The sequence below is a fragment of the Mytilus galloprovincialis genome, chromosome 3 (assembly GCF_965363235.1).
Source record: "Mytilus galloprovincialis chromosome 3, xbMytGall1.hap1.1, whole genome shotgun sequence".
In the NCBI taxonomy this organism is placed as follows: Eukaryota; Metazoa; Mollusca; class Bivalvia; order Mytilida; family Mytilidae; genus Mytilus; species Mytilus galloprovincialis.
Window position 1 is genome coordinate 92,922,065 of NC_134840.1, and position 27,297 is coordinate 92,949,361.

The 27,297-nt window shown below is 33.0% G+C and overlaps 1 protein-coding gene across 1 annotated transcript; it reads right to left on the reverse strand.

Annotated features, from left to right (window-relative positions):
- Positions 1-27,297, reverse strand: LOC143069404 (uncharacterized). Its single transcript, XM_076244021.1, has 30 exons — positions 27,202-27,297; positions 26,771-26,818; positions 26,234-26,394; positions 25,457-25,705; positions 24,928-25,080; positions 24,562-24,757; positions 23,976-24,228; positions 23,436-23,601; positions 23,018-23,191; positions 22,736-22,882; positions 21,803-22,372; positions 21,225-21,568; positions 20,487-20,669; positions 19,903-20,164; positions 19,535-19,682; positions 19,045-19,293; positions 18,457-18,714; positions 17,999-18,233; positions 17,430-17,646; positions 7,105-17,223; positions 6,485-6,820; positions 5,916-6,081; positions 5,137-5,321; positions 4,590-4,840; positions 4,173-4,275; positions 3,364-3,484; positions 2,082-2,251; positions 1,489-1,819; positions 756-955; positions 1-429 (listed from the first exon to the last, which is right to left on the reverse strand). The coding sequence occupies exons 1-30, from the start codon at positions 27,251-27,253 to the stop codon at positions 139-141; spliced, it is 16,338 nt and encodes a 5,445-aa protein (XP_076100136.1). The 5' UTR covers positions 27,254-27,297; the 3' UTR covers positions 1-138.

The window sequence follows — 27,297 nt, forward strand, 5'->3', positions numbered from 1 at the left end:
TGCTGCTCTTAATTTATTATAATCGAATGTTTATACACAAAAATAAATAAATGAAGAAATAAATAAGAACCAAAAGTTAACAATTAACAAATAATCAACAAAAACAAAACTTAATCTCTTTCGGTAAACGTTCTAAAGTTAACGGCATTTTTCTTGGACTTGCCAAGAAGTGGCCAGAGCGTTGGCATCAGATGTGATCTGTTTGTTAGACATCATCATGTCGTCAAATCTCTCATTGTCATGGACACCAAGCAGACCACCTGTTCTTCCGTGAAACCAATGGCTGAGTTCAATGTCATATGACGCGGATTTGATATTGTTGACAACACCAAAACCATTTCCATCAACATAAATGTTGTCTCCTACTTGTGAAATTTTTATCTCGTTTGAGGCATATGGAAGCTTGCTCTCTACTCCATCAACACGGACCTGAAAATAATATAACACATACATAATAAGGATTGCGAAGAGAATAATCATACGCTGTTTTTTAAGAAAGCAGAAAATATTAAAAAGAAAGAAAATAGTTTAATTAATTTTGTATAAATATTTGTTATCGAACATCAAATCCTAACTTTTACACGGAACGCACTCATCATGAATATGCAATACAATGAATTCAATACATGTAGAAAAGAAACATATCGTCTGTGGCAAAGTTTTATAAAATTCATTTATTTTCTCAGATGGAGATTATCAAATGCATCTCTTAAACTTTAATAAACTTAGTAACATAAGATCCGAAGAATGTTTACCTTTCCATTTGGAGCAACTTGAACATTTTGTGTGGATGTCATGACAACCAGTTTTTTGCTCTGTCGTCCCATGTAATTAAGAATGATACTGAACTTGTCCTTGCCAAAGTCACGTGCAAGGACATAGCTGCATCGTCCATTGAAATCGAATTCTTGTCCATCAAAGGTGGTGAAATGATCTCCCTTGATGTAAGCATGAGCTGAAATATGTTCAATTAATTTGGTATACATTTTTGTAAATGAAGGTGTGGAACATACTTATTTAGTAGTATACGATAATGTGCGCAAACTTATTCTTATTTGTTGCTTTAAGTTAAATGTTGTTATTGTTTTGTTCTGGTGTTGGTTTTGTTTTGTCATGACGTTGTCAGTTAATTACCGACTCATGAATTGAATTGTTCCTATGGTATCTTTCGCCTCTCTTTAGCAGGAAATTCCCATAACTATTTTTCTATCATAAATTTGAACTTTATAATAGAATAGAATTGAATATGATACAACTGCAATGATCGCTGCGTCAAATTGACTAAAATGATCATCTGAATAAAGAATGCAATATACACGTAAAATAAGTTTTCACTGAAAATAAATACCTATGTATGATGTACATAGTATTACAAAAAAAATAAGCATAAAGGTTAGTCGTTTAGAACATTGAACTCTAGTGAATTGGAAATACTATAAAGAAATGTTTGGTTTAAATTCAAAGAGTACGTTTCTTTATTTTACTCACCACCAAACGATGGAATAACTGCATGAGACCAAATATCGCCCAAGGATGGGAGTGGATTAGATTGTGGAATGTAAGATCTGAGATTCTCAATTGGATTGACTATCCTTTTTACTTCTGTGAAAGATTTCATTTCAAGTGGAAGATAAATGTCCATTTCAAAGTGACCTTTCTTTGGGTCATATACTGTGACTTTTGTTTTCTTAACATCAGTAATTAAGTCTTTGATATTACTGAATTCGTCTTCAATGTCTTTTTTAATAAAATTGACGAATTTGATAAAAACAGATCTGATGTTTTCTTCAATCTCCCAGTATTTATATGCTGATGAAGCCTGAAAAGAACAGAAGAAACATTCAATTAACACTTAGTTTATCGAATTAATATTTCAACACCATATAAGATAACCAACTTATAAAAAAATGATAGAATTCCACAACATTTGAATTTTAATTAAATTTTTCTTTGCTGATAAAATTTTGAGCATTTTGATGATATAAGTTGAAGATGTCTACAAGTTAAAGATGGATTTCCAATGTATAACTCACAATATTATATACTGGGGGTCGGGAGTATATTTCAACTGTATAACTCACCATATGATATACTGGGGTTGGAAGTGTCTTTATTAGCCCAGTATTGATTGATTCTCTTGCATTGTAGATAACTGTGTTGTATCTGTCAGCCATTTGTTTCATTGGAATTGTTGGTAATCTTGAACGAACTGATTCCAAAATTTTATTGCTTGAAATAGATGCAACTGAATCTGAAAGATAGATAAGAAATAGTTTAAACTTGAAAATACATCAAATCGTAAAAAAAGTAAAATAACAAAAATACCGAACTCCGAGAAAATTTCTAAACGGAAAGTCCCTAATTTAAATAGCCAAATAAAAAGCTTTTGAATTGGACTTCAGTATTAATGTTTTCCTTTTACATACTTTTGTACTTTATATTAGGTTTAATTCATCGTTCCTATTTACAGAGTAGTATCTGATATTTATATCCTTAGCATTAATCATTAATGTTGTTGTATACCTGTTACTTATTTACAGAGTAGTATCTGATATTTATATCCTTAGCATTTAACATTAATGTTGATGTATACCTGTTACTTGTTTACAGAGTAGTATCTGATATTTATATCCTTAGCATTAATCATTAATGTTGATGTATACCTGTTACTTGTTTACAGAGTAGTATCTGATATTTATATCCTTAGCATTAATCATTAATGTTGATGTATACCTGTTACTTGTTTACAGAGTAGTATCTGATATTTATATCCTTAGCATTAATCATTAATGTTGATGTATACCTGTTACTTGTTTACAGAGTAGTATCTGATATTTATATCCTTAGCATTAATCATTAATGTTGATGTATACCTGTTACTTGTTTACAGAGTAGTATCTGATATTTATATCCTTAGCATTAATCATTAATGTTGATGTATACCTGTTACTTGTTTACAGAGTAGTATCTGATATTTATATCCTTAGCATTTAACATTAATGTTGATGTATACCTGTTACTTGTTTACAGAGTAGTATCTGATATTTATATTCTTAGCATTAATCATTAATGTTGATGTATACCTGTTACTTGTTTACAGAGGAGTATCTGATATTTATATCCTTAACATTAATCATTAATGTTGATGTATACCTGTTACTTGTTTACAGAGTAGTATCTGATATTTATATCCTTAACATTAATCATTAATGTTGATGTATACCTGTTACTTGTTTACAGAGTAGTATCTGATATTTATATCCTTAGCATTAATCATTAATGTTGATGTATACCTGTTACTTGTTTACAGAGTAGTATCTTATATTTATATCCTTAGCATTAATCATTAATGTTGATGTATACCTGTTACTTGTTTTCCATATTTGGTATATACTCCTTCAATGGTGTTTGACAGCTGTGTTGTCTGTGACTGTGTAAAATCTAAAACTTCAGAGTAGTACTGTAATGACATGTCTTCCATCAACTGTAATGTAAATAAAATATTAATGTGTTATTCTTCTTAAAGAAGAAAAAATATTATAAAGTTTGTTAATGCAATTCATGGTTGCTATTGTAGTGAAATGTTACAATTCGTAGTTATTCTAGTGAAATATTCCAATTCAAAGTTGTTTAGTTGTTATTGAAATAAACTGTTACAATTTATAGTTGTTATTGTAGTGAAATGTTACAATTCATTATTGTTATTGTAGTAAAATGTTACAATTCATAGTTGTTATTGTTGTAAAATATTACAATTTGTAGTTATTCTAGTGAGATATTCTAATTCAAAGTTGTTGATTTGTTATTGTAATAAACTGTAACAACTCATATTTGAATTGTTATTGAGGTAAATTGTTACACTTCATAGTTGTTATTGTAGTAAAATGTTACAATTCATAGTTGTTATTGTAGTAAAATGTTACAATTCATAGTTGTTATTGTAGTGAAATGTTACAATTCATAGTTGTTATTGTAGAAAAATGTTACAATTCATAGTTGTTATTGTTGTAAAATGTTACAATTCATAGTTGTTATTGTAGTAAAATGTGACAATTCATAGTTGTTATTGTTGTAAAATGTTTAAGACAAGGAATAGCAGTCATAGACGAATAGAAACGCTATAAAACAATATGAGTGGAAAACCTAAAACAAAATCACAGAAATAAATATACCTTTACTAATTCAGTAATTTCAGCAAGATACAAATTATATAGTGTCCAGTCCATATCTTTTGTTAGACTGTTGATTTCATATTGAAGTGATTTCATCTGATGTCTAAAATAATAAAGGAAATTGTCAGAATTATAGTCAAACATTTTCATAGAAATTAAAAGTGTTTAATTTCTTAAGCTCGTTTGGATATTTCACCATTTGTTGACACTCCTTCTATTAGTTTTTAGACTTTCCTATAAGTTTTACACATAACTGTTTAAGATTTAACTTTCGGTATTACTGTGAATATTTTTTACTTAGTGTTATAGTAACATCTTTATTTTGTATTATATTTAAAGAAATAACAAAATTTTGAATTCCAATAATAGTGAAAATTAACGAAACAAAATTAAAGATAATGATTCGGTTTTAACTACCTGATAACAGTTTGGGTTGTTTGGAAATGTCCTACGATATCATTTAAGTAGTAATCATTATTGCGTCTCATTTTTTGAAGTTCGGTAACTCTAGCTGACATAAAATTGATGTATGGTTTCATGTCTTCTTTGATAGCAGATATGATCAATCTGTGTTTTGATTGGACCTCCTGTTCTACAGCAATCCATGATGTTTGAAGTGCTTTGTTGATGCCATTGCCATATTTATGAATCTTGTTCAAACCAACAGACTACAAAAGAAGACATTATGATTAGCTCAAACAACGGACATATAATTTAAAAGAAAAATAATGCAAAAACCAAAAGACTTTTTTTAAATTCAATTTGTTTCAAATATAATTTTTATTCATAATTGTAATATTAATGAAGTTGTTATTTTGTTTGATTTGTTTATCTTATTATTTTCATCTTAACAAGTTACTGATGTAAAAAAGATAAATGTTTTGCTTAATTTGTAATTAAGTAATTTTATGTTTAACACTCAGTCTGATGAATGTTTTCCCATAACTTTTAATGTACAACAAACCTTGACGGTTTTTAAAAGATCTGGGTTCCAATGTACACGTGTATGGAGTATCTTGGAAGTCTTCAGTTTCAGGTTAATGAGTGTATCGGAAACTCTCTTACTGTCCACATCTCTGAAAACTTCGGCTGTGATTCCACTTTCGTCTGACATTTTAGCATTCACATGAAGAATGTTTTGTGGATTGTCTGAAACAATATCAAGGTAAAATCTAAAAATGCTGTACACGTTAATGTTTTTTTGTTACTTCGATATTTAAGAAGTATACCTTTCTTATATTGTCCTCAATCTGAATGCTACATATTTTTATCATGAACTATTTCTATATTAAGTACACAGATCATTATCTTTAATCGTCGTATAAAAGTCTGAGATTTGCAAATGTAGTGGACCGAATAAATAGAACAGACAACGTGCTTTGTAATAACTGTCTTCGAAAAAACCTTTATCCAAGTTTGTGTAATAAAAACACAGAGGGCTTTTCTGTTTAGACAAAAATAGTTAACCATAAAAATAGCAGGCAATATCATCGAAGTGCAACTTTGCCTGAGGCAGAAGCAACTTTCACTCAAAAACATATTTTGTCTGAGAAAGTTGCAACATTTGCTTTGAAAAAGTACTTTGCCTATAGAAGCTGCAACCTTTACTATTAAAACATACTTTGCCTAAAACGAAAAGAAATCTTTGTAACTAAAAACATACTTAGTTGAAACATTAGTTGATAGAAAATTTACAATTTAGTTTAAATATTAATAATGATTTGGTCAGCTTTTGATTCTTACCAATATCATAGTTCATGTTGACATCAATACTGGCATCTGATGGGTCAAAGACAATATCTGCACTGACTGGTTTGGCATTATCATACAGGTTCTTAATTGATACTTTGTATGGAGCTGTAGTTTGCACATTTCCTTGGATATTGATTGATTTAATAGGCGTGGTCAGCTGTAAATGAACATATATGTTTTTTTTAAATACATGTATATATTATGATAAAACATATATTTTCTATAATATTACTTTTGCGTACACATTTCAAATTTTTCTCTGAATAAAACATAGGGTTTTGACAGAATTTTTAGCTACTTCTTTTATTATTTAATGTATTTTGTTATATTTATTCTCTAAGATTGTAATCTTTCATGGACATTAAAATGTTTTCTCTATTTATAGTTCTTCGAGTTCCGCCCTTTTGTTGACCTCTTTCTAAATTAAAGTAATTCTCTATTTGTGCTTCTACATAGTACAAGCTACTATTGATTATTCGGGTGTTATATATATAGCATTATAAATAACGCTTTTTTGTTTATGATTCATCCCTTAACATGACAGTAAAATAATAACTTACATCCATCTTGATGCTCTTCTTTAAGCTATCGATTTCTCCCATTATTCCAAAGTTCTTTGCCATTTTGTTTGCTGTTTGGTATTTAACATCGACAGAAGCCATCTTTTTGTAAACTGATGATTCTAGGAGTGAAGTTACCTCAACGTCAACAGTAGTATACGGATGTTTGATTCCTAGGTTAAAGCTGTAGTTGGTGTCAGTACCGGATGAAAGATCTTCCAGTCGTGAGGAAAGGATGAGTGTCTTCCTTGAATCTTTGGAATACTGGAATGCAGTTTTACCATCAAACAGAACAGATCCCTTGTTGAATTTCACGTTGGAATCAAGCTTAACATCCTATTTATAAAAAAGTAAATGAATATCGGTTAATATTTACAAAAAAATATGAGACTTATCCATACAGTATATATTAAATAGAATAGGTTTTTTTGTTTTTTTTTGAATAACCAGAATAAAACGTTGTTTAATTTAACATTCATCGATAAGAAAAAGATTCTTTATACAAGGTTTTTTTTCAACTTTATCATCAGGGGCGGTAAGGAAAGTACGATTACAGAAATTGAACAATTCAATTTGTCATTGATTAAGTTACAAGAAAGTTACTTAAAATATTTCATTACCTGTCCAATACTTGGCATTTCTAGAACAACATTGGCATCTACACCATTTTCACTTGGAGTTATATCCCCTTTAACAGATACTTTCTTTGTCTGGTCACCATCAGCATCCCAGAAGAAGGCACCAGTTACGATTTTAGATCCAAGACGGTTCTGAATTGCGTTTGTAAACATGATAGATCTGTTTGGGAAACGAAATTTCATACTAGTATCTCTGTCATCATTGCCGTGTTTACAATCATAGGTATATCCAAATACATTGGCATCATCTATGTTAACATCAAGCGAAATTAAGTTATGACTTGTTGAACGTTTTAATTCTCCTCTAAATCCGATGGTTTTTGATGGATGTACAAATCTAAGTGCTAAGTTACACTTATTATTGCTATGACTATAAAAGACTTCCATGTTCATATTGCTGTCTGTTTTGTCTGTATTCCAGTTTAAGCTTATATCACTGTTTATCTTTTCGGCTTCCATGTGACCTCCGATTCTGAAGTTCATAGGTCTAGGGTGTCTTGTTACTATGGATACTGTGTGATACTCAATATTTGAATAAGATGTGTCAATATCTAGTAGGGGTTTCCCGTTGTATTCCAAGAAGACCGATTGCATGTAGTTACCAGTGGAATATTTATGTCCCATATTGACAGTTATAGTTTTAAGGGCTTCGAAAGGTGTAGAAATTGACATGGATGTCTTGATATGCTTTCCACTAGATATCTCCGAAACATCACATGAAACATCAAATGAAATGGTCTTTTCTCTATTCCACGAGGTTTCAACATGTGTTTGGTATTCATTTCTGTTTTTCTTGTTGACCAATGAAACACTCAATCGTTCGAAGGACTTAAACCCTGTGGTAAGAATTGCAGTGGTTTCCATGTCCAAAAGAGAATCGTAACGGATATGTACTTCGGAATTGATTGGTTTAATCAAAGGAGTTACAACTTCGACTGTGGCGCGCAAATCTTTGATGTCTCCTGTACATGACAGATTGATCTCGGAAGATTCAAGTCCATTAAATGGAGTCTTCAGCTCGATTCTAGTTGTCATTGGTCTGCTTTCTAAGTCTACTAAACCAGATAGTTTAACTGATTTCTTATTCATCTCAAAAGAAGTGTCTAAACTATAGATCATATTTTGTCTTTCTAAGTTTCCCTTAAGAGACAATGATCGAATTGATTGAAACGGAGTCCTGACATCCATGTTGATCGATCTTGGTGACAGTTTAATATCACCAGTAATTTGAATTCCAGTTGAGCATTCGTAGTTCGAAAATACAGATAAAACCTGGTCAGTCCCGTGCCTGTATACCCATCTCATCAACTCATGTCCTTTCACTGGAGTTTTTACTTCGGCTTTTATATCCATCTTTCTGAAGTTCTGGTTGAGATAATTAAGACTCATTTCGTAAACCTTTTCAGGGGACAGTGCAACAACAGCTGATGTGCTGACAAAATTTGATTTACGAATATTCTTGATCGTAGCTGACATTGATTTAGTTGATTTGAAAGGTGTTTCTACCTTAACCGATGCCTCATAAGATGGTTGACTTTTAAATATGGTTTCTACAGAGATTTCATCGTTATCAATTTTTCCACTTATTTTAGAAGTGAAATCGCTGAAGCTTCTTCCACTTTTTAATTCTAATTCAGCTGTTTTTGTGAAACCAGCAATGTTGATATTTAAGGTTGATTTTACTTCTCCCATTTGCCTGCCTTGAATGTTGGTCAAAGTGTTCAATGAAATTTGGTTGTTACTTCCAACGGAGGCACTGAACGAGGATGAAGACTTTGTTAAACTTCCAGAGATGTCATACTTGATGTCAATGTCTTCTAAAATTGTTGTTTTCAGTTCTAGACTTCCTTGTATATTTCTTGTTGAGGAGATATGCTCAAAACTAAGGTCATACATGTTTTGACCTTCAATAGCGAAATCAGATGTGAGACGAAAGTTTGAAGGATTATTGTTGAAAACTACGTTCATTGACATTTCGGTTAATCCACTGACTGGAGTTTTGATATTAATTTTTCCATTGAATGGTGAAGTCTTATCAAAAACTGCATTAAATTCTACATTGTTAGATCCAACGTTTCCATTGACTTGTGCCGTAATTGTATCCCTGTCAGTTTCGTATAAGAAATTGGCTGCAATCTTCTCGTATCCTGCAACTGGAGTCTCTAGTGTCATTTTGGCGTCAATTCCATTGTATGTAACAATTGAAATTCCCCCATTGACATTTTTAGAGTTGTATACAGCATTTAAATTCGCGACAAATTGGTTTTCTCCCATTCTTCTTGTCAGGCTGAAACTGCTGTCGTGGATGGTTTTTCCTGCGAGTTTAATCAGTAATGAACCAATTAGATTGTTACGGTTTATTTTGGCAGAAGACATTAGTTCAATGTTGTCAGTTAGTGGAGAACTGACAGATACCTTAACCTTGTATTCATCAGAGTACTCAACAAGGAGGTCAATAGATCCTTTCTGGTTGTCGACTGATATTTCAACTGCAGAACCTAATTTGGAATCAGTCATGATCATATTGAATTTTGAAGTCATAACATGGGTCTTCTCGCCATATGATAGTTCTACATTTGAGCTAAATCTTTGAACTGTTCCTTCTAAAGATATTTTCACAAATGCATCTTTGGTGAATGGTGATTTGAAAGTCATTTGAGCGTTCTTGTTGTCTTTTAAGTCATATGAACCGTCAAACGACATTTCTTTGCCGTTATAGGACGCAGAGATAGCAGTTGAAAGTTTCTTCATTTCACCAGTTGTTTTATGTCTTATATTTACTTCATATTGACGAGAGCCTTTGTGGTCCAGCTGGAGTTGGGCAGTGAAATCTTTTGGTTCTCCGTTGTATTTAACAATTGTGGTAATGTCCTCGTTCCATGGTGATTTAACAGTCATGGTTCCATCAATTCCAGATGATGTTTCAATAGAAATGTCTCCGGATACTGTTTCGTCATTGTAACTTGCCTCAGTATTTGCCTGGATACTTGTTGGTTTCTTGATCAACTTGTAGCTTACTCTTGCGTTATGTTGCAAAGCGCCATTGTAGGTGATTTGAACAAAAGACAAACAGTTTTTCCAGTTACCGTTGCGGGCAATCTCAATGATAACGTCATCATACATTGGTGTTTTCAAGGTGATCTTTCCAACAATGTCTTTTCTAGAATCAAGAGTTACCTCAGCGGAAGCTATTTTGTCATTATACTTCACCGAAGCCAGTGTTAAGAACTTTCTGACTGTTCCATCCAACCTAAATGAAACACTGGCATCGTGCTTCAAAGAACCACTGTATGTAATTTTAAGACAGGTTTTGAAATTTTGTATAGATCCCTCATTTGAAAAAGCTACAATGATTTCATTTGTCCATGGTGTTGTGACTGTTATTCTGCCTTCAAGAATGTTTGTGGTATCAAAACTGACGGCAGTAGAGGCCATTTTGTTGTTGTAGGTAAAAACTGATTTAGTTGTAAACTTCACCAATGTTCCATCCATATTAAAGGTAAGACTGGCATCATGCTGCAATTCTCCACTGTAAGTAACTTTGAGACAGATTTTGAAATTATTCATCGTTTTTTCGTGTGAGACGGCCACAATCATATCCTCGGTAAATGGCGATTTCAATGTAATTTTCCCTTCAATATCCTTGGTAGCATCAAAACTAACATCGAAGGATACTATTTTGCTGTTATACATTAAAGATGATTTTGTTCCAAACCGCATCATTGATCCATCGAAGTTAAATTTAAGGCTGGCATCATGTTGTAACTGTCCTTTGTATGTGACTTTGAGACAAGATTTGAAATTCCTTAAGGATCCTTCGTTAGAAACTGCCACAATTATGTCATCTGTAATAGGAGTTTTTAATTCTAATTTACCTTCAATGTCTTTAATAGCATCAAATACAATTTCGCCTGATGTGGTTTTGCCATTGTATGTTAAAGCGCCTTTAGTGTTAAAATTCATCATTGATCCGGCATGATTGAATGTTATGAGAACATCGTGTTTCATTGATCCACTGTAAGTAATTTTGGCAATGCTCCTGAATGTCAGTGGTGTTCCATCATGGGAGAAAGTAACAATTATGTCATCCGTCATAGGTGACTTCAATGTCACTGTTCCTGTTATGTCACTAGTAGCATCAAAGGAAATGTCTGCAGATACTCTCTTGCCATTATAACTAATCTGACCATTAGAAGAGAACTTCTTAAATGACCCATCGTGGTTAAATGATGCCCGAATATCATGGGATATCTTTCCGTATGACATCGAAGCAGCTGATGTAAAAGCAGTTGGTATCTGACCTTGATGGTTGAAGGATAGGAGGAAATCGGACGAAAATGGTGTTTTCAATGATAATTGTCCATTTAGTCTTCTCAGTGACTGGAATTGGATTTCTGCCATTATTTTCTGGTTATTGTAATTAGCCTCTCCTGCAGATTTGAAGTTTCTCATTCCACCTTCAAAGTCAACCTTTCCTGAAACTGATTTTCCATTGTAGGTTACTTGTGCATTTGTCTTCAGAGATTTTCTTTCCTTGACGACAGAGAAGGTGACTTCTAATTCGTGTTGTTTAGCTCCACTGTATGTTAACTGAGAAAGTGATCGGAAGTCTTTGAAATCGTAGTTAGAAGATGTAGCAAAGATCACATCATTTGAAAATGGAGTTTTGAGGGTGGTGTCAATTTGTACTCCATTGGTCAAATCAGTTGTTATTTGTGCACTAATTTTATCATATCCATATGATACATCAGAAGAAGATTTGAAACTGTTCAATGCACCATCATGGTTCATTCGGATGACAAAGTCTTCAGTAAATGGAGTTTTCATAGACCCTCTAATGTCAAGACGATCATTCACAATGACTGTCAGATCAGCTTCAGCCATTTTTTCGTTAACTGTCACTTCGCTGTGGCTATCAAAGTTTTTAGTGGTGCCAGAAAATCTAATGGATACATCAGCATTTCGTAGTTCAGCAAACGGTGTTCGGAGTGTGACAGATGCCTTTGTTACGTCATCAGATGAAATAGTTATGTCAGTCGTAATCTTCTGTTCGTTGATTCCAGCTTCAATGTTACCGTTCATTTTATTCATCGGTCCAGTTTTAGAATATACCATATACATCGTCTTTGCAGAATCAAATGGAGTTGAAATAGAAATTCTTCCTGAGACATCCGATTTGGTTTCCATTTGTGTCTCAACAATGATCTTGTCTTTCCCAAGTGATGCCTGTATGGTTGCTTTATTGTTGAATATAACTCCCTCGTATTCAAAAGTTGCTGCCATTTTTGGTACCTTCAATGCTTTGATGGAGACAGTTCCAAATGTTTGTCCTCTCTGACTGAACAAAGCATCAAAATCTAAAATGGTCTGTTTACCATATGCAATGTTTGAAGATGATTTCATTTTTCCCTCAGTGCTATGCATAATTGTAGCTTTTACAGTTTCTGTATAGGGTGTCTGCAATGTCAATTGTCCTTCTACACCACTGAGTGAGTTAAATGAGACATCAGCGACACTCTTCTTCTTGTTGAAAAGAATATTTGCTCGTGAACGGAAATTGTTTAAGCTTCCACTATGAGTAAAGGAAAGATCGGTTTCTTGATAGCCGACAATGGGTGTTGATATTTTCATCTCTGCTGATAGTTGACCTACAGTCTTCAAATTGATCTGAGCCGAGTACTTATTTTTGTTTGCTGCCAAATCCATCTTTGTACTGAATTCTGATAATGAACCAGTGTGTGAGAAGGAACCTGCCATCTTTTCATATTTCTTGAATGGAGTCTTTATGGAAATATCAACACTTCTTGTTGGTTTGTTTATTAAGATATCTGCAGATATTGTATCTTTCTTGAAGTATGTTATTTCAGCATGAGACTTTATCTTGCTGTCTGATTTTTGATGTGACAAAGATGCCTTGACATTTTTGTAGCCAACAAAAGGTGTCTGTGCGGCCAACAGAATATCAATTGCTGGATTAATTGCAAATCGTATGTCTGCAGCGACCATGTCTTGTTTACCTCGACCTATCTCAGCATGGCATTTAAAATTAGAAAGTGTTCCTTCGTGCGATACAGCAGCATTCATTTTCTTCCAACCGGCAACTGGAGTTTCTACACTTGCTTCCCAGTTGAATTTAGACCCTATGGATGTTTTCATGTTGGCTTTAACAACGTCTTTTCCTTTTTTAATATTGGCATCACACTTGAAGCTCTTCCATGTTCCTTCGTGTTTCACGTTGGCAATGACTTTCTTATATCCTTTAAACGGAGAAACAAACATAAATGTAGCTTTCATTACTTTAGCCAGACGGAAATTAAAGTCGGTACTGATTTTCTGTTTCTTGCTGTAGATTAGGTTCATCTTGTTTCTGAAGCTTTTCAGATTTCCCTTGTGAATAAGAGTCATGGTAATATCCTCAAACATTGGTGCAGACAATTTCACGGATCCCTTGGTACGTTTTCCAGAAATAAGTGCTACATCGGCAGAGGCTGGAGTCATTTTACCGTAAGCATATTGAACATGAGATTTAAGATTCCTCAAGGACCCTGTATGATGGAAAGATGCTTTAAAGTCATCCATGAACGCTGATTTGACTGTAAAAGATCCTTGCATTTTAGCCAAATTTTTAAAGATTACTTCGATCTGATGTGGTTCGCCCTTCTTGTATTGCGCTTTGACGAGAGAATTGAATTGTTTCATGCTTCCTTTATGGTTTATCTCCAAAGATATTTTGTCCATAGATGGACACTTGTATGACACAGATGACTTAAAGTTAGCTTTATTATTAAATGCTATATCCAATATGTGTTTCTGGTTGCCCTGGTACTGTAGTTCACCGTGTGTCTCCATTGACGGATATTTTCCTTGATGATAGACTGACAGACTTACTGGTTTGCTGTATGGACTTTTGACGGTGATGGAAGCGTCTTTCCTTTCGGCGTTTTTAACGGAAGTGTCTATAGAATATATATTTCCTTTAGGATATTCGATTCCTACAGAAGATGAAATGCCTTTGTCGTCATTTGTGTGTTTTATTGAAGCAGATGCATGTTGAAATTTGGCGAATGGAGTTTGAATTTCAAAAGTTGCATCAATGTTATCCAAATCCATTGTGTGACTTGATTTGACACTGATATATTTAGCTGGAAGGTATTCTATATTAGCAACTGTTCTTGTGGATCCGCTAATTCTTTGACTAGAGACGGTTATCTGACTATATGGAATGGCCTCGAATGGGGTTTCAATGCGGAAGTTACCATCGAATCCACCATTTGTATTTACGGCACTGGAGATTAAGAACTTCTTTGTGATTGGTTCTGCTTCAATGCTGCTTAAAAGAGAGAAAGATCGTAAGTCTCCTTTAGCTTCTATTACAGAGTTAATTGTTTTCATGGATTCGTATGGTGTAGCAAGAGCTGTTGTGAACACAAAGGCATCATTCCAACGGAATCGGTTTTCCAATGATATTTCTTTTCCGTTATCGTATCTCAGCGAGCCCGACGTCACAATTACTTCAGCTTGATTCTTCTGCTTAATATCAACAATAATATCCTTTGTAAAGGGTGTTGATGTCTTCAAGAAACCAGCTGGGTATCCAGACGTCATGTCGACCATACCATTAACGCTTATTCTTTTCTTATCCATTTTCAGACTGACTGACCCCTCTTTCTTGATACCAGATTTATAGTTGATGTCAGCGACGTATTTTGTTCCTTTAGGACAGGTGTAGGTCATCTCAGAATTTAGGGCGTTATTTCGAGTTACATGTTTAACTGATGCTGACATTGTTTGCATATCATGGAAGGGAGTTTTTATGTCTAAACTGCCTTCAACGTGATCTTTCTGCACCATGTAGCTTGATTTCATGATTATTTCTCGTCTTGGGAGATATTCAATAACTAGATCTGATGATGTCATTCTAGAAGTGGGTTTAGAAACCAAACTTATTTGACTGTATGGTATTTGTTGGAATGGAGTTTCCAAACGAATTTTTCCATTGAGCCCATTGACAGAGTTCCATTCTGATGTCATCTGGATTGGTCTAAAAGTAGGTTCAATTTCTAAACTTGCGACTGTTTTGAAAGCAGTTATACCTCCATCAAACTTGAGTAATGTTTCAAATTTCCTGACTGACTCTATTGGTGTTACAACTGATATCTTGACAATTTTTGTGTTGTCCCATCTGAATCTGTTTTCCATGGCAATAACTTCAGTTTTTCCATACTCAATAGACGATGAAATGATCTGTTCCCCATCAATTGCTCGATCAATACTTAGTACAATAGGTTTGGTAAATGGTGACCTAAATTTAAGTTTACCGTTTTGGCTGTTCTGCTGACGATCAAAGGTTCCACTTGCATCGATTTCATTATCATTCAACTTCATATTAATTTGTCCTGACATTGGAAAACGGGCATATTCAGATATAATTGAAGTTTCAAAAGCGATATCAGACATTTTGAAAGACTGTTTTGACATCACCTTGCCAGCTTCTCTCTTGTAGTCTACATGACCAGACATCATAACGTTACTATTAATAGATACGGTTGCTGAACTGTCTATCAATGATGGTCTGTGTTGATGGTCAACACGCAGAAGGATATCGTCCATAAGTGGAGATTTAATCTTCAGGTTAAATGATACTCCCCCTTCACTCAATGTTATGGCTTGTCTTCCATTTACGTCCAATTCATAGGATTTACCATTAATATTTGACTGCATTTTAGAAATGAGTTCATTGCTGGTAATGCTGTGATCCCAATTTGCATCATATTTGTTGTTTGGTAGATTAAAGACAATTTTTCCTTTATTCTTCAGTCCTCCTTTTGTAAATCTGTGATTCATTTGACCTTCATACTGATATACTTTGCCATTGTGCTCCATTGCTAAAGCGTTCTGGTATTTGTTGTCTGTAGTTTTATGGTGGAAGCTTACAGAAGCTGTTCTCAAGCTGGATAATGACGATTTTACACTAATTACACCGTTTACATCCTGGTCTTCGTTACTATAGTTAATATCAACTTTTACTTTCTCGTTGTTGAGTTCAGTTTTCAGCATACTTTTTACCTTTCCGTTGTATTCATGGTCCACTTCTACTGAGGACATTTGGAAGCCCTTGAATGGAGTTTTAACTGTAACAATTCCATGAAATTTATTGGCATTGAATGGTTTGTCCAAATTTACTAAAATTCCAATTTTGTTTGATTTCTGCCATGAGATATCCATTGAGTTCTGATATTGTTTGGTAGTTGACATCAAATCATAATTCATTTGTACTAATCCAGTGACCGGTGTCTGCATTCTAAGGGTTCCAGCTTTTCCTTCATCTTTGTTTTTTAGATTAAGATCTAAAGCTATTTCCTCTTTCCCTCCCACAAAGATATCAAAATGGCCCTGTGTATTTATATCAACTATATGATTATAACTCGATAAGACACTAGTAAATGGGTTGACATGTTCTAGTCTAGCGTTTACATCCATGGAGTTTTTGTATGTCAAATCTCCTACAAACTTTATTCTTTTTGATTCATCTTTATCAGCATCCCACTTAACATCAAATACTCCGGTATACTGAGGATTGTTATTCATTGCTTCAATTTCAGCTGTCACGCGTCTGCTGTTAACCTTCACATCACCAGACATCTTGATCAAGGTCTTTGGTTTGTATTGAGAAGTAAATGCCAAAATATATGATTTTCCAATCTGTGCTCCTACTTTGAAATCCCTAGGGCTCCTGTTTAGCTGACCAGCAATGGTAAAAGGTTTTCTTTCTGGTAGTGTTACATCATTGGATATTTCGAATTCAATATTTGACATGCTCTTGATGGCAGATTTTATCGTTGTTCTTTGTTTACCGATAGTGGCAGCGAAGTCGTTGGTATATTTTTGGTTGTTCTGTTGGATGAAGACATTTGACATGGAAAGGGATTTCTCATTCAATGAAAGTGAAATTCCACCAGAAACAGATGTCAATTTCTTTGATTTGTTTTTCAGGAAGACTGATGTGCTCAAGGTGTGTTTCTTACCAACTGACACCGAAATGCTGGTATCCAGTGCCTTTTTGGTATGAATGTGACTTCCCTTTATCTTCAGGTCTGTTGCCTAGAAAACAAAATATTTGGTACCATATAGACATCGTTCTTCAAAACAAAATCAGATTACATATAATCTTTCTATTTTATTCTTTAATGTAGACTTACTTAAAGGCTTCATTGATCGAATATTTTTTGTGACGTTTAAGACAATAATATTCTGTATTTTAAACATAGAATATCAGCCGTACATTGCAAAGTGTTGTTATAACTTACTGATTCAGGGTGTTGCAGTTGTGCGCTGACTCTGACATCGCTTGCTCGCCATGCTAACGTGTGTTTTACTGTTGATGAAAAGCTAATCTGTTTGTTCATATCTTTCTTATTGGCACCATACTTGACATTGAAGTTGCTAGTGGTCAGTTTTGCGTTGGTCAAAAAATTCATTCCAAGGTTAAGGTTCAAATGTGACATTTTCTTCAAAGTCAAAACACTGTAAAGAAATACAAAGCGACTCTTAAATATATGTACATTGTTTGATACTATTACAAAATTGTCTAATTAATTAAAGCGATGGCTAAATATTTCAACAATGATATTGTAAATAAACTCATCATAGATACCAGGACTAAATTTAGTATATACGCCAGACGCGCTTTACGTCTACAAAAGACTCATCAGTGACGCTCGAATCCAAAAAAGTTAAAAAGGCCAAATAAAGTACGAAGTGGAAGAGCATTGAGGACCAAAATTCCTAAAAGATTTGCCATGTTTTTAGGCTACTTATGTTTATTTTCTGACTATGTTTGACTTATGGATACTCTAGTAAATAAAATAACACTGACCCATTGCCTTTGATTGATGTAGCTTTCTTTGTTGATTTCATGACAATCTTGCTGTTCATGGTAACCTTATCACGGGCAACACGTGGTATGATATAATCAAACGTGGTTCTGGTTATAATAGATGTAGGTCGAATCATAATGTTGGATCTGCCTTTAGTAGTCAGAATTGGAGATTGGATGTTCATTTTTGTCTGATAACGGGCTTGCTTTGCGTTTCCTGTATCTCTTAATTGAACTGAAAACAAAAATCATATTTAAAAATGACATCAACAAAAGTGGAAAGTTTGGCCCTAATTATAAACAACCAAATGTTACCAAAACAAATTCTATTATCTGTTTTAAATTAAGTTGAATACCAACAAGTTTATTCATCCTTTAAATCTAAATACATTTTGTAATATACTCTTAAACAAAGAGAGATAAATGGAATAAAAATAGAAAAGAATAATTCTACTTACCAAAATATTTCATTGGAGAACGTGTCAATCCGGTAACAGTCAGGTCAACCTTTGCAGCTTTTTTATATTTAATTTCCACTGAACCGCCAAGACCCATCAACAGTTTTGCTGGGGTTTTAACTGAGATAAATGGACTATATCTCAAAGATTTTTTAGTTACTAGTGTCTGCATTCTGGTCTCGAAACTATATTCTTCTTTTTTGTCCATTGTAAAACTGCCCTTGATGGATTTTATAACCTTCTTGTTTAGCATGTTCACTACAAATAAAACAGCAAAAACCATATAGTTAAACTTCTCTTTTTTTTTATAGAATTAAGTATATCACTTAAATTAAAAATATGTATACGTAAATTATGAAGAAAATAAACAAAACTGAAACTGTGCCCATAATAGATTTTGTATACATCAAAGCATTTAGTTGCTGGTTTTATTGCATTTAAAGTATATCGAATCATTGAATTTCATAAAAGAGATGTACTACTGTAAACCTGGCATGCTGATTCTTTTTGATTTATTGTTTATTTATTTTGGTATTCTTTGCAAGGGGATGTGACTTTAACTTCTATGACTATTGATGTTTAACTCACATCTCATGTTGATTGGTTCTTTTGAAACTCCACGAATGGCAAATGCAGAATCCAAAGTTGTTCCCGCCAAATATTCAATAGTTCCATCAAGTTTGATGTTATCCTTCTTTGGAATGACTATTTCTACAGATGGTGTATATATCATTTTAGAAGACTTCTTCTTACTAGCTAAAGCTGCATTGACTGAGTATTCTGATTGGTCAATAAGTAATTTACCATTTAATTGTCTTTGTTTGGTATCGACAGCTCCTATAAAATAGATTACTTTTTTTGTAAAAAGTATTAACAAAAGTATTTATCTCTTAAATAAATAAAAAAGGAAGAAGTCCATAATACCTGATAAATATAATGTTATTTAAGATTTAAAACTTTAAAATCATGACTTGATACTAAATTAAATTTTACTGTGAAAATTGATAGCATTGTCAATAACAAATAATATTGAAGGTATTGACATAAAATACATAATTCCTTATATATTAAAAGTTACCATTGAAGGTGGCCTTTTTCCATGGTGACAGCATCATCATTTCTATATCATGCTTCTTCATATTCAGATTGAAACCGAGTCTCATTTCTCTATCAACCTTTGACCCTGGTGTGTTAAATCCTACATTGGCAATCACTACAGATTTTGTCTAAAATAAATTATAAAAATAAAACCATTATACCTCACGTCAGAAAAAAAAGGAATAATGATATATATATATTTATATTCCTGTTATGATATATATGAGTGGTTGAAGTATTATTACCTAATTGAAAAATAAGACTAACATTCAGTGATCAAAAATAAATTCATAATTTTTAAACATTAGTCTTAAGCAAAAAAGTAAGCTGTAAAAAAAAGGTAATTACCTTTCCAAATTTATACTCCATTTTGTAACTAGTATGGCTGTCTCTCTTGTACAGTGTAACACCAGCTGTCAATGGTCCAGTTAGAGGGAAATATGGAGAATCAGCTTTTAAAGAAGCATTAGGATAGGAAATTTCGCCACAGAGTTCAAGTCCAGTCACGTGGGAAAGGTCATCTCCTGTGCATAGTTTCTTTGTTTGTCTGTTTTGTGTTATCATCTTTTGTTCACGGGTCTCATCACGATGAACAGTAAAGAATGAAGTTCTGCAAAAAGAGATAACCATTACCATACTATAAAGTATGCAAGGTTTATATGGATAAGAGACTGCATTCCCTTTTCTTTCTTTTAGATTAATAAAAAATGTAACAGATAGAAAAGAACAGAACAGTCAATTATTCTAAAAAAAAACATGCTGTTGATATGGAAAGAGGTAAATTAAGGTTGTCATTCGAGTGAATTATATCAAGATAACTTCATAAACAGCACGGAAACTATACCATTTAAAAAAACCCAGACTGGTTATATTAAGAGTAAAAGATATTTTTTATGACCTAAATAATTTATCATGAAATTTTTCATACTTACTTTGCTTCAAATATTTCTGTCTTTGCATCTGGTGTCTTCCATTCGGCACTAAAGAGTTGTCCACCTTTAATTTCCAGATGACCTTCAACAGCAGAGGCAGAGTTCACTGAGGATACCATTTTCATTCCAGCTTTAGTTACGAAGGCATCAACACTCATAAGACTTGTCACTTCTAAAGCAGCACTGAATTAAAAAGATATTTAGATTGATTAAGATACAAATTTACCTTGAAAATATGCATTTCTTAATTATGCGTACGGATATATATCTTTTCAGATCTACATTCTTTCACAACTGTGATATACTGGTTGTTTTTTTTCGTGCGTAAAAACATGCATAGTCTTTATTTTTTTTTTTTGTCTAGAAAAAAATTAACACCAGACTTGTTTGATTATATGTATTCACTGTTTAAAGCATTTATTATTACTTTATAGTTTGAAAAATTTGTTGGTTGATATAATTTTTCATTTCTTTGATCATGTTGATATCATCAATCACGGGATATTTATTGCGCAAAATTATGACAAATTTTGTGTTTGAATGAATAACGGAGACAATCATAAAACTCCATTCAAACTATTGTTGTTGACTGATTTGTGCTTATTTGGTTAATGACTTTCCTGATGTTTCAGTTTGTATTTCAAGCTGACATTTGGCTTTGGTTTTTTTTTTATTTTTGCGTCTTTTGTTTTGGTTGATCTTAATACTAAAATTGTGTATCTGAGTATTTAATATTACCTTGGTCGAATTTTTCCATCGATGGAAACTGTCATGGGATTTGACTGAATTTGTCTAAGGTCCATTTTACCGGAAGCTTGAAGGTCAATTGTAGCACTTCCGTCTAAACTTATGTTAAGTGGGAAACCAGCCATTGTTGGAATTATGAGACTGGTATCTAGAAACATGAAGCTCTGTGTGAAAGAATAGTCTTGCTCTTTAGCCAGATTGATGATAAAATCCAGAATGTTGAAGTTTTGTCCTTCAATCAGACTTTTGATATCGTCGGTGTTGATGTACTGTAGTTCATTGCCAAATATTCTCAAATACATGCTCCCTTTGAACTCTTCCATTGTTGATCCAAACTAAAAAACGGCAAAAATTCAAAATTTATTATTGAAGTTTCTGTATTAATTAAATATACTTGAACTTATAAGATGAAAAGGACGAAAAGTGGTTATTTCATATAAGTATTGGTTTTTGAATAAAACGATTAAACACTTAATGTATAACAAACAAAATATGAATAAAGGCAAATGTGAATGGATTTCAAATACAATATGAAAAGAACGATAACTTCTGTCAATCTATTTGCTCACCTCCTCATTCAGTTTATCCATTGCTTTGTTGCTAATTCCTTTCACTGATTGTTTGACAACATTCTTTGACTTGCCAAAATATCCTTCGGGTCCAAAGTATGATTCTAGGAAATACTCTAGTCCCTCTACTCTTCCTCCAAACTCAAACAGGTTAACAGAGTGACCAAAAAGGTCAACGGTGAGGTTTGTCATGGCTGATCTGGGGAGGAAAGACTTAGAAGACCAAATGAGATTGCTATCAATTGCTGCACCTGTGTTCAACTTTTCTAGGAAAAATGAAGCTTCATAGTTTCTGGAATACTTCATTTTTTCTAAGTTGAATTCTTTCTTCAGTATGTCATTAGATAAAATAGATTTTATGCTTTGTTTCAGTGGACTTGATGTTTCCATTAGATTTGTAAGGTGAGTCCAGACGAAGGAGCCTACTTGATTTACTTCTTCTGATTCCAGTGTGGTCTGGATTTTGTTGAGGATAGACTTTGAGGGACATGTCATCAATCCAAGATAAGCAGCAATTCTTATTTCGGAATCCTCATCGCGATTTGAGTAAATTGTCATCAACTCGTTTCTCTGAAATAAAAACAAATCCTATTTTGAAGAAGTATTTCTTGCATGTAAGTATGTTATTTTGCAGTAATAATACATTCGATATCTTAAATACACTATATTTTTTTTATAGTTTTTTTCATTTTCTACCCTTAAATTAAAAGATAAATCAATTATGATATTTAATGACAGTAACATCAAAATAAAATGTTTGCACAACAGTAATCAGACGGTATGATTGTATTTATATATTGATACAATAAAGACAATTTATAAAAATTAAAAATACAATGTCGGCAATTTAACAAGTCAAATTATAGATTCGTTTATCATAAAGTATAGAATGTAAGATAATGAATAAGAAATAATAAATAAGTTTTTAATTACGTTTGCATCACATGCCATTCGGCGGAAAGCTTGAGCTGCAGCAAGGCGAACCTCTGTCGGATTTTCTTTTCTTGTCAAACAGCTAGTGACCATTGTGATACTGCTAGAGAAACCAGCATTTCCAAAGGCACGTAAGGCGCGGATTATCTAAAACGAAACATAAAAGATAAGTGAATTATTCTATATTGAAAATACTGTTGTCTAATATGACAAATTTTATTTAAAAGTAAATTTTCCGAAGAACAATGAACATGTTTTTAAGAAATGAATGAAACTGCTTACGTTGTTAACATTGTTCTTGTCAGCATAGCATCCAACACCAATCTTGTCTTCTAAGCTGGCAACAAGGTTTACCATATCAATGTCGTTAGCACAGGAAGATGTTTTACAGTAGGTGTACACAAGTGATGAAACTGCAAGCATGGCTTGTCCGTTCTTTGTGTTAGTCAACAAAGGCTAAAACGAGAGACATGAACACCATACATTATGCTGAAACGTATCTACATACACTTACATATTTGAAAGATCCGTTACTGTCTATATGTATAAAGATATTTACGCATTTGAAAGAACCGTTATTATCATTACGTATACATATATTTACATATATACAAAGAACCATTACATTCTAACATCTTAAAAACGAAACCAATTCATTAAATCTTTTGTTTCAAGTGAATAATTAAAGAGTTATATATACCTTCAGTTCCAATAGCATGTCTTTTGTTGGATGTTGAATAAAAGATAGACTTGTCATCCACATATCAGCTTCAGCTCCGGTAACTTCGTCGGTATTAATCAAATGTGTCATCATTTTCAAAGAAGCTTTAGTTCCAACCATTGGAATGGCGTCAAGGAAGAATTTCCTGCAAATTATGAAAAATTTGTTTTACACTTTCAACTTTAAATAAAGCAATGGCTCTTTTGCAGTAACGGTATCAATTACTGAAGACTTCTCATCAGATTGGAAAGTTCATTGTTTTACAAATTATTGAAGAAAAAGAAAATGTCTTTATAACTCTGTCCAAATTACCGGTGTCATATTTGAAATTACGTTAAATATGAGATAATGTGGAAAAAACAACACAAAAGCTACGAGAAAGCAGAATTTGAATTATTTGACTTAACTAATTACCCGATCATGTAATATTGTACAGTACTGAAGTCGTAAATGGCAAACGCTGCAGTGAAAAAATATTACAGATACATGTATACTATATTTCCATTATATTATACATACCTGACTTTTGTATTCTTTGGACAGACTTTTCCTGAATGTACTTTCTTGTGGACACTTTCCATGCTATCGCTATCCAAAGTTTTCATAAGTCTGACAAGCTCAGTAAACTGTTTAGCTGTGGAGACTTTCACGGCATCTTTAGATAATTCGCAAAATTCTTTCAAATTGTTCACAACCTCCTTCTGTGCGTTTGCAGAATTGGTATTGTCAAAAGCATGCTCAAATGCCAGTGTTGTTCTCTTTTCAGTAGACACTAAAATTGAACATAAATACTTAATAAGGAAATTATATATGCATAGTTTGCACGTTAATGTAATAAACAAAATTGTTATTAATTAGCGTGATATCGCTTTTATGTTCTAGTCTTGATCGGGAACGGAAACACAACAGACAAATTCATCTATTGTCAAAGTTGCCATTAAGTAGTGAACAGGTCATATCAGCTCTAGTATTAAAATTGCTTTACAAGGAAACAAATGACGTTTGGACTTCGTTTATATTAGGAAGAGTTTTGTAGATAAAAAGTCCTCAGTATTCGTTTGATTCGCGATGCATGTATCAATAGTTTCTGTTGATTCAATTTCACCTTTTGTAGATCTGCTTTGACTCTCTGTAATATATTTCAATGTCTGTTTTGTTTCTGTAACAGCTCCACTTGATTTTCTGGAGAATGGTCGTAGAACATGTTGTTCTTCACAACTGCTGCTCTGAAGGATACCAGTTTTACTGATTCCCTGTTGACATTCGTGTGTGCTTTTAACCAATGGCATTGACTGGATTTCCTAGAACAATAATAAAAACAAAGTGAAAACCGTTTCAGTCACACACAGTTTTAATCTACTCAATTTGTTTAACGTGATATAATATTGTTTGAAAGTGAATTCAACTGTAGAATATGGATATTTTGCAACACCATTAATTAAAAAAAATGTGATATAGAATAATAACTTACAGATGGTACCCTGTATGGTGTTCCTTGCATGGCTGTTTTGTAACCATGACGATCTACACATCCTAATGTGTCTTTTGTCTTCTTGATTGTCATTGTGTACCACCCATTGGAAGCCAGAGAGTAATTTACATCACAGCTTCCGGTTACATCCATCTGAAAACAATTTCATAATTATTTTATTTCATAACATACAGTTATTGTTGAAAATTTAAATAGTTAGTATAATAATACTTTTATTTGATAACTTTCTTTTTTAATGGTTAGAATAACGCCTTGGCCCCACCTACGGGAGTAGCTGACTGGTTTGTTATAATCTAAAATGAAATAGAGCAAAACAAATAGTTACACAAAACCACGAAAAGAGATAATTTTAAAAAAAATCATCGATTTCTTTACTTTTGTTTTGTTCAGACTTTAAGTTAAGTTTGTAAGTGAAAGACACGGCCGACACATTCCGAACATATTTTGCCGAGTTGAATATTTACAACTGAATGATCGGTTATCCTTAGATTATGGTACACAATTTTACCTCTTTTGTTTCCTGTTCCTGACTGAAGTCATCCATAGAGTTCTGGAAAGCAGAGATGATTGCTCGTTTGATATTAAGAGCCCATGTCTGTTCGTCGTTTGAAGGGCATAGTTCATCAACACGGCCATCTTGGAAAGAGAACATCAATGGGTTCTGTTCAAGACTCTTCTTGAATTCGCCAGTGACGTCAGCATTGCGTCTGGTGTTTGGTGATTTAGGGTCTGAGTCAGTAAGTACTACATCAGAAACCTGCAAATGAAAAGAGATGATTATAATAACTCATTTAGATTCTGAATACGAAAATGTATCGCTATGAATTCAATCTAACAAGACAATATATTTTCGAAATCCTCTGGTTTTATCCCTTTGAATGCCTTAAAACAAATTGGCCATTGACCCCATTTTTCTTTTTATAAATCTTTTACATGTATAATCAGAAGCCATTTGATAAAGTCTTATAAAATCTTATTTATTTTTTAATAGTTTTTGAGAACTTTAACTTGTCGATGATTATCGATAAATCTATGAAAAATCAATAAAGAATATTTTCCCGCCTAAATTCCAATGGCTAATATTTCGAAAACAAGCACATTGACCTTTATATTTTTGTTGTTGCTTTTTTTGATTCCTTAATTAATCCCCTATCAATATTTACTAGTGTTATGGAGAGTTATTCATTTTGAAACTGAGAAGCGAACTTCCTTATATAAATGACATAATGTTTACATTTAGTTAACAACAAAATTCATAACTTTTATTTTTGTTCTTCTTAATTACCTTAAGCACTAGATCGCATTTTGAATGAACCTCGATGTGAACTTTTGCAGCCATGTCAATTCCTGCTTTATCTTCGGAAGCCCCTTGTATTGTCGTTGACACCTTTGATGTGTAGTCATAGTCGTATGTCTTTCCGGTTTCGTATCCAAATTTTTTCGATTCTGCAAATTAAAATAATGACCATATTAAAACCTCCTTTTCAAAAAGGACAATATATGCTGTTACACACTGAACTTATATCAACAGAAGTTTTTAATTTAAGCGAGGATAATTCGAAGCCCGGACAGGTATAGACTGTCCCTGTTCGTAGTAATGGGAAAAACCTTTTATTAATAGAAGGATTAAAATAATTTCGGTTTTATGGAAACGAGATTATTTTCATGACTGTAAAAGAGACAACTACTATTTAGGAAATAAAGAAATGCATCTTGTCAAAATGCATGCGGATTTGTATTTCTGGGCTTTTATCTTAAGAATTCAATGATGTTTATATATGCGCTAGATTGCAGGTAACAAGTTATGAAACACGTGACTTACCTGTACATTGTCTTGCACATGTAGCAGTCTGTGAGTTAGGTAGTTTAGCTGAAAACGAATATCATAGTTAATAATAAAAATAAGAAAATGTGGTATGACTGGCAATGAAACATCCCTCAACCAGACACGAGTATTTTATCGTACGGACTTGAATAATTATCAAACCCGAAATAACAAATGCAAAACAATTCAAGCGAGAAAACGAACGATCTAATAAAGTTTTACGAACAAAACAATAAACGAAAAAAAGTGAGATATAAAGTAACAATGAGATACACAGAATTTTTACAATTAAAGGGTTAATCATTATCAGTTTCTAATTATCATTCAATATTACGAAATACACATGTGTGTTTGGATAATAAATTATTCGTTTTTATCGTTACTTATTTGAAGCAAAATTAGAAATATATAATTAGCCTATAACAAACCTGCTTGATTAAGTACCACAAGGGCACATAATATAAGTAACTTTAGCCCCATTATGGAGCTTGTGTAATGTCTCGTTTCTAATTGAGGTGTTCCAA

Bases quoted from the DNA above. Each gene is read 5' to 3' on its own strand.
- LOC143069404 (XM_076244021.1), bottom strand. From the start codon at position 27,253: ATGGGGCTAAAGTTACTTATATTATGTGCCCTTGTGGTACTTAATCAA. The intron at 20,670-21,224 runs GTAATATTAAAT...TTTTTAATTCAG, and splicing joins GATGGAAAAATTCGACCAAG to TGCTGCTTTAGAAGTGACAA. The intron at 6,821-7,104 runs GTAATGAAATAT...TTTTATAAATAG, and splicing joins AAATGCCAAGTATTGGACAG to GATGTTAAGCTTGATTCCAA.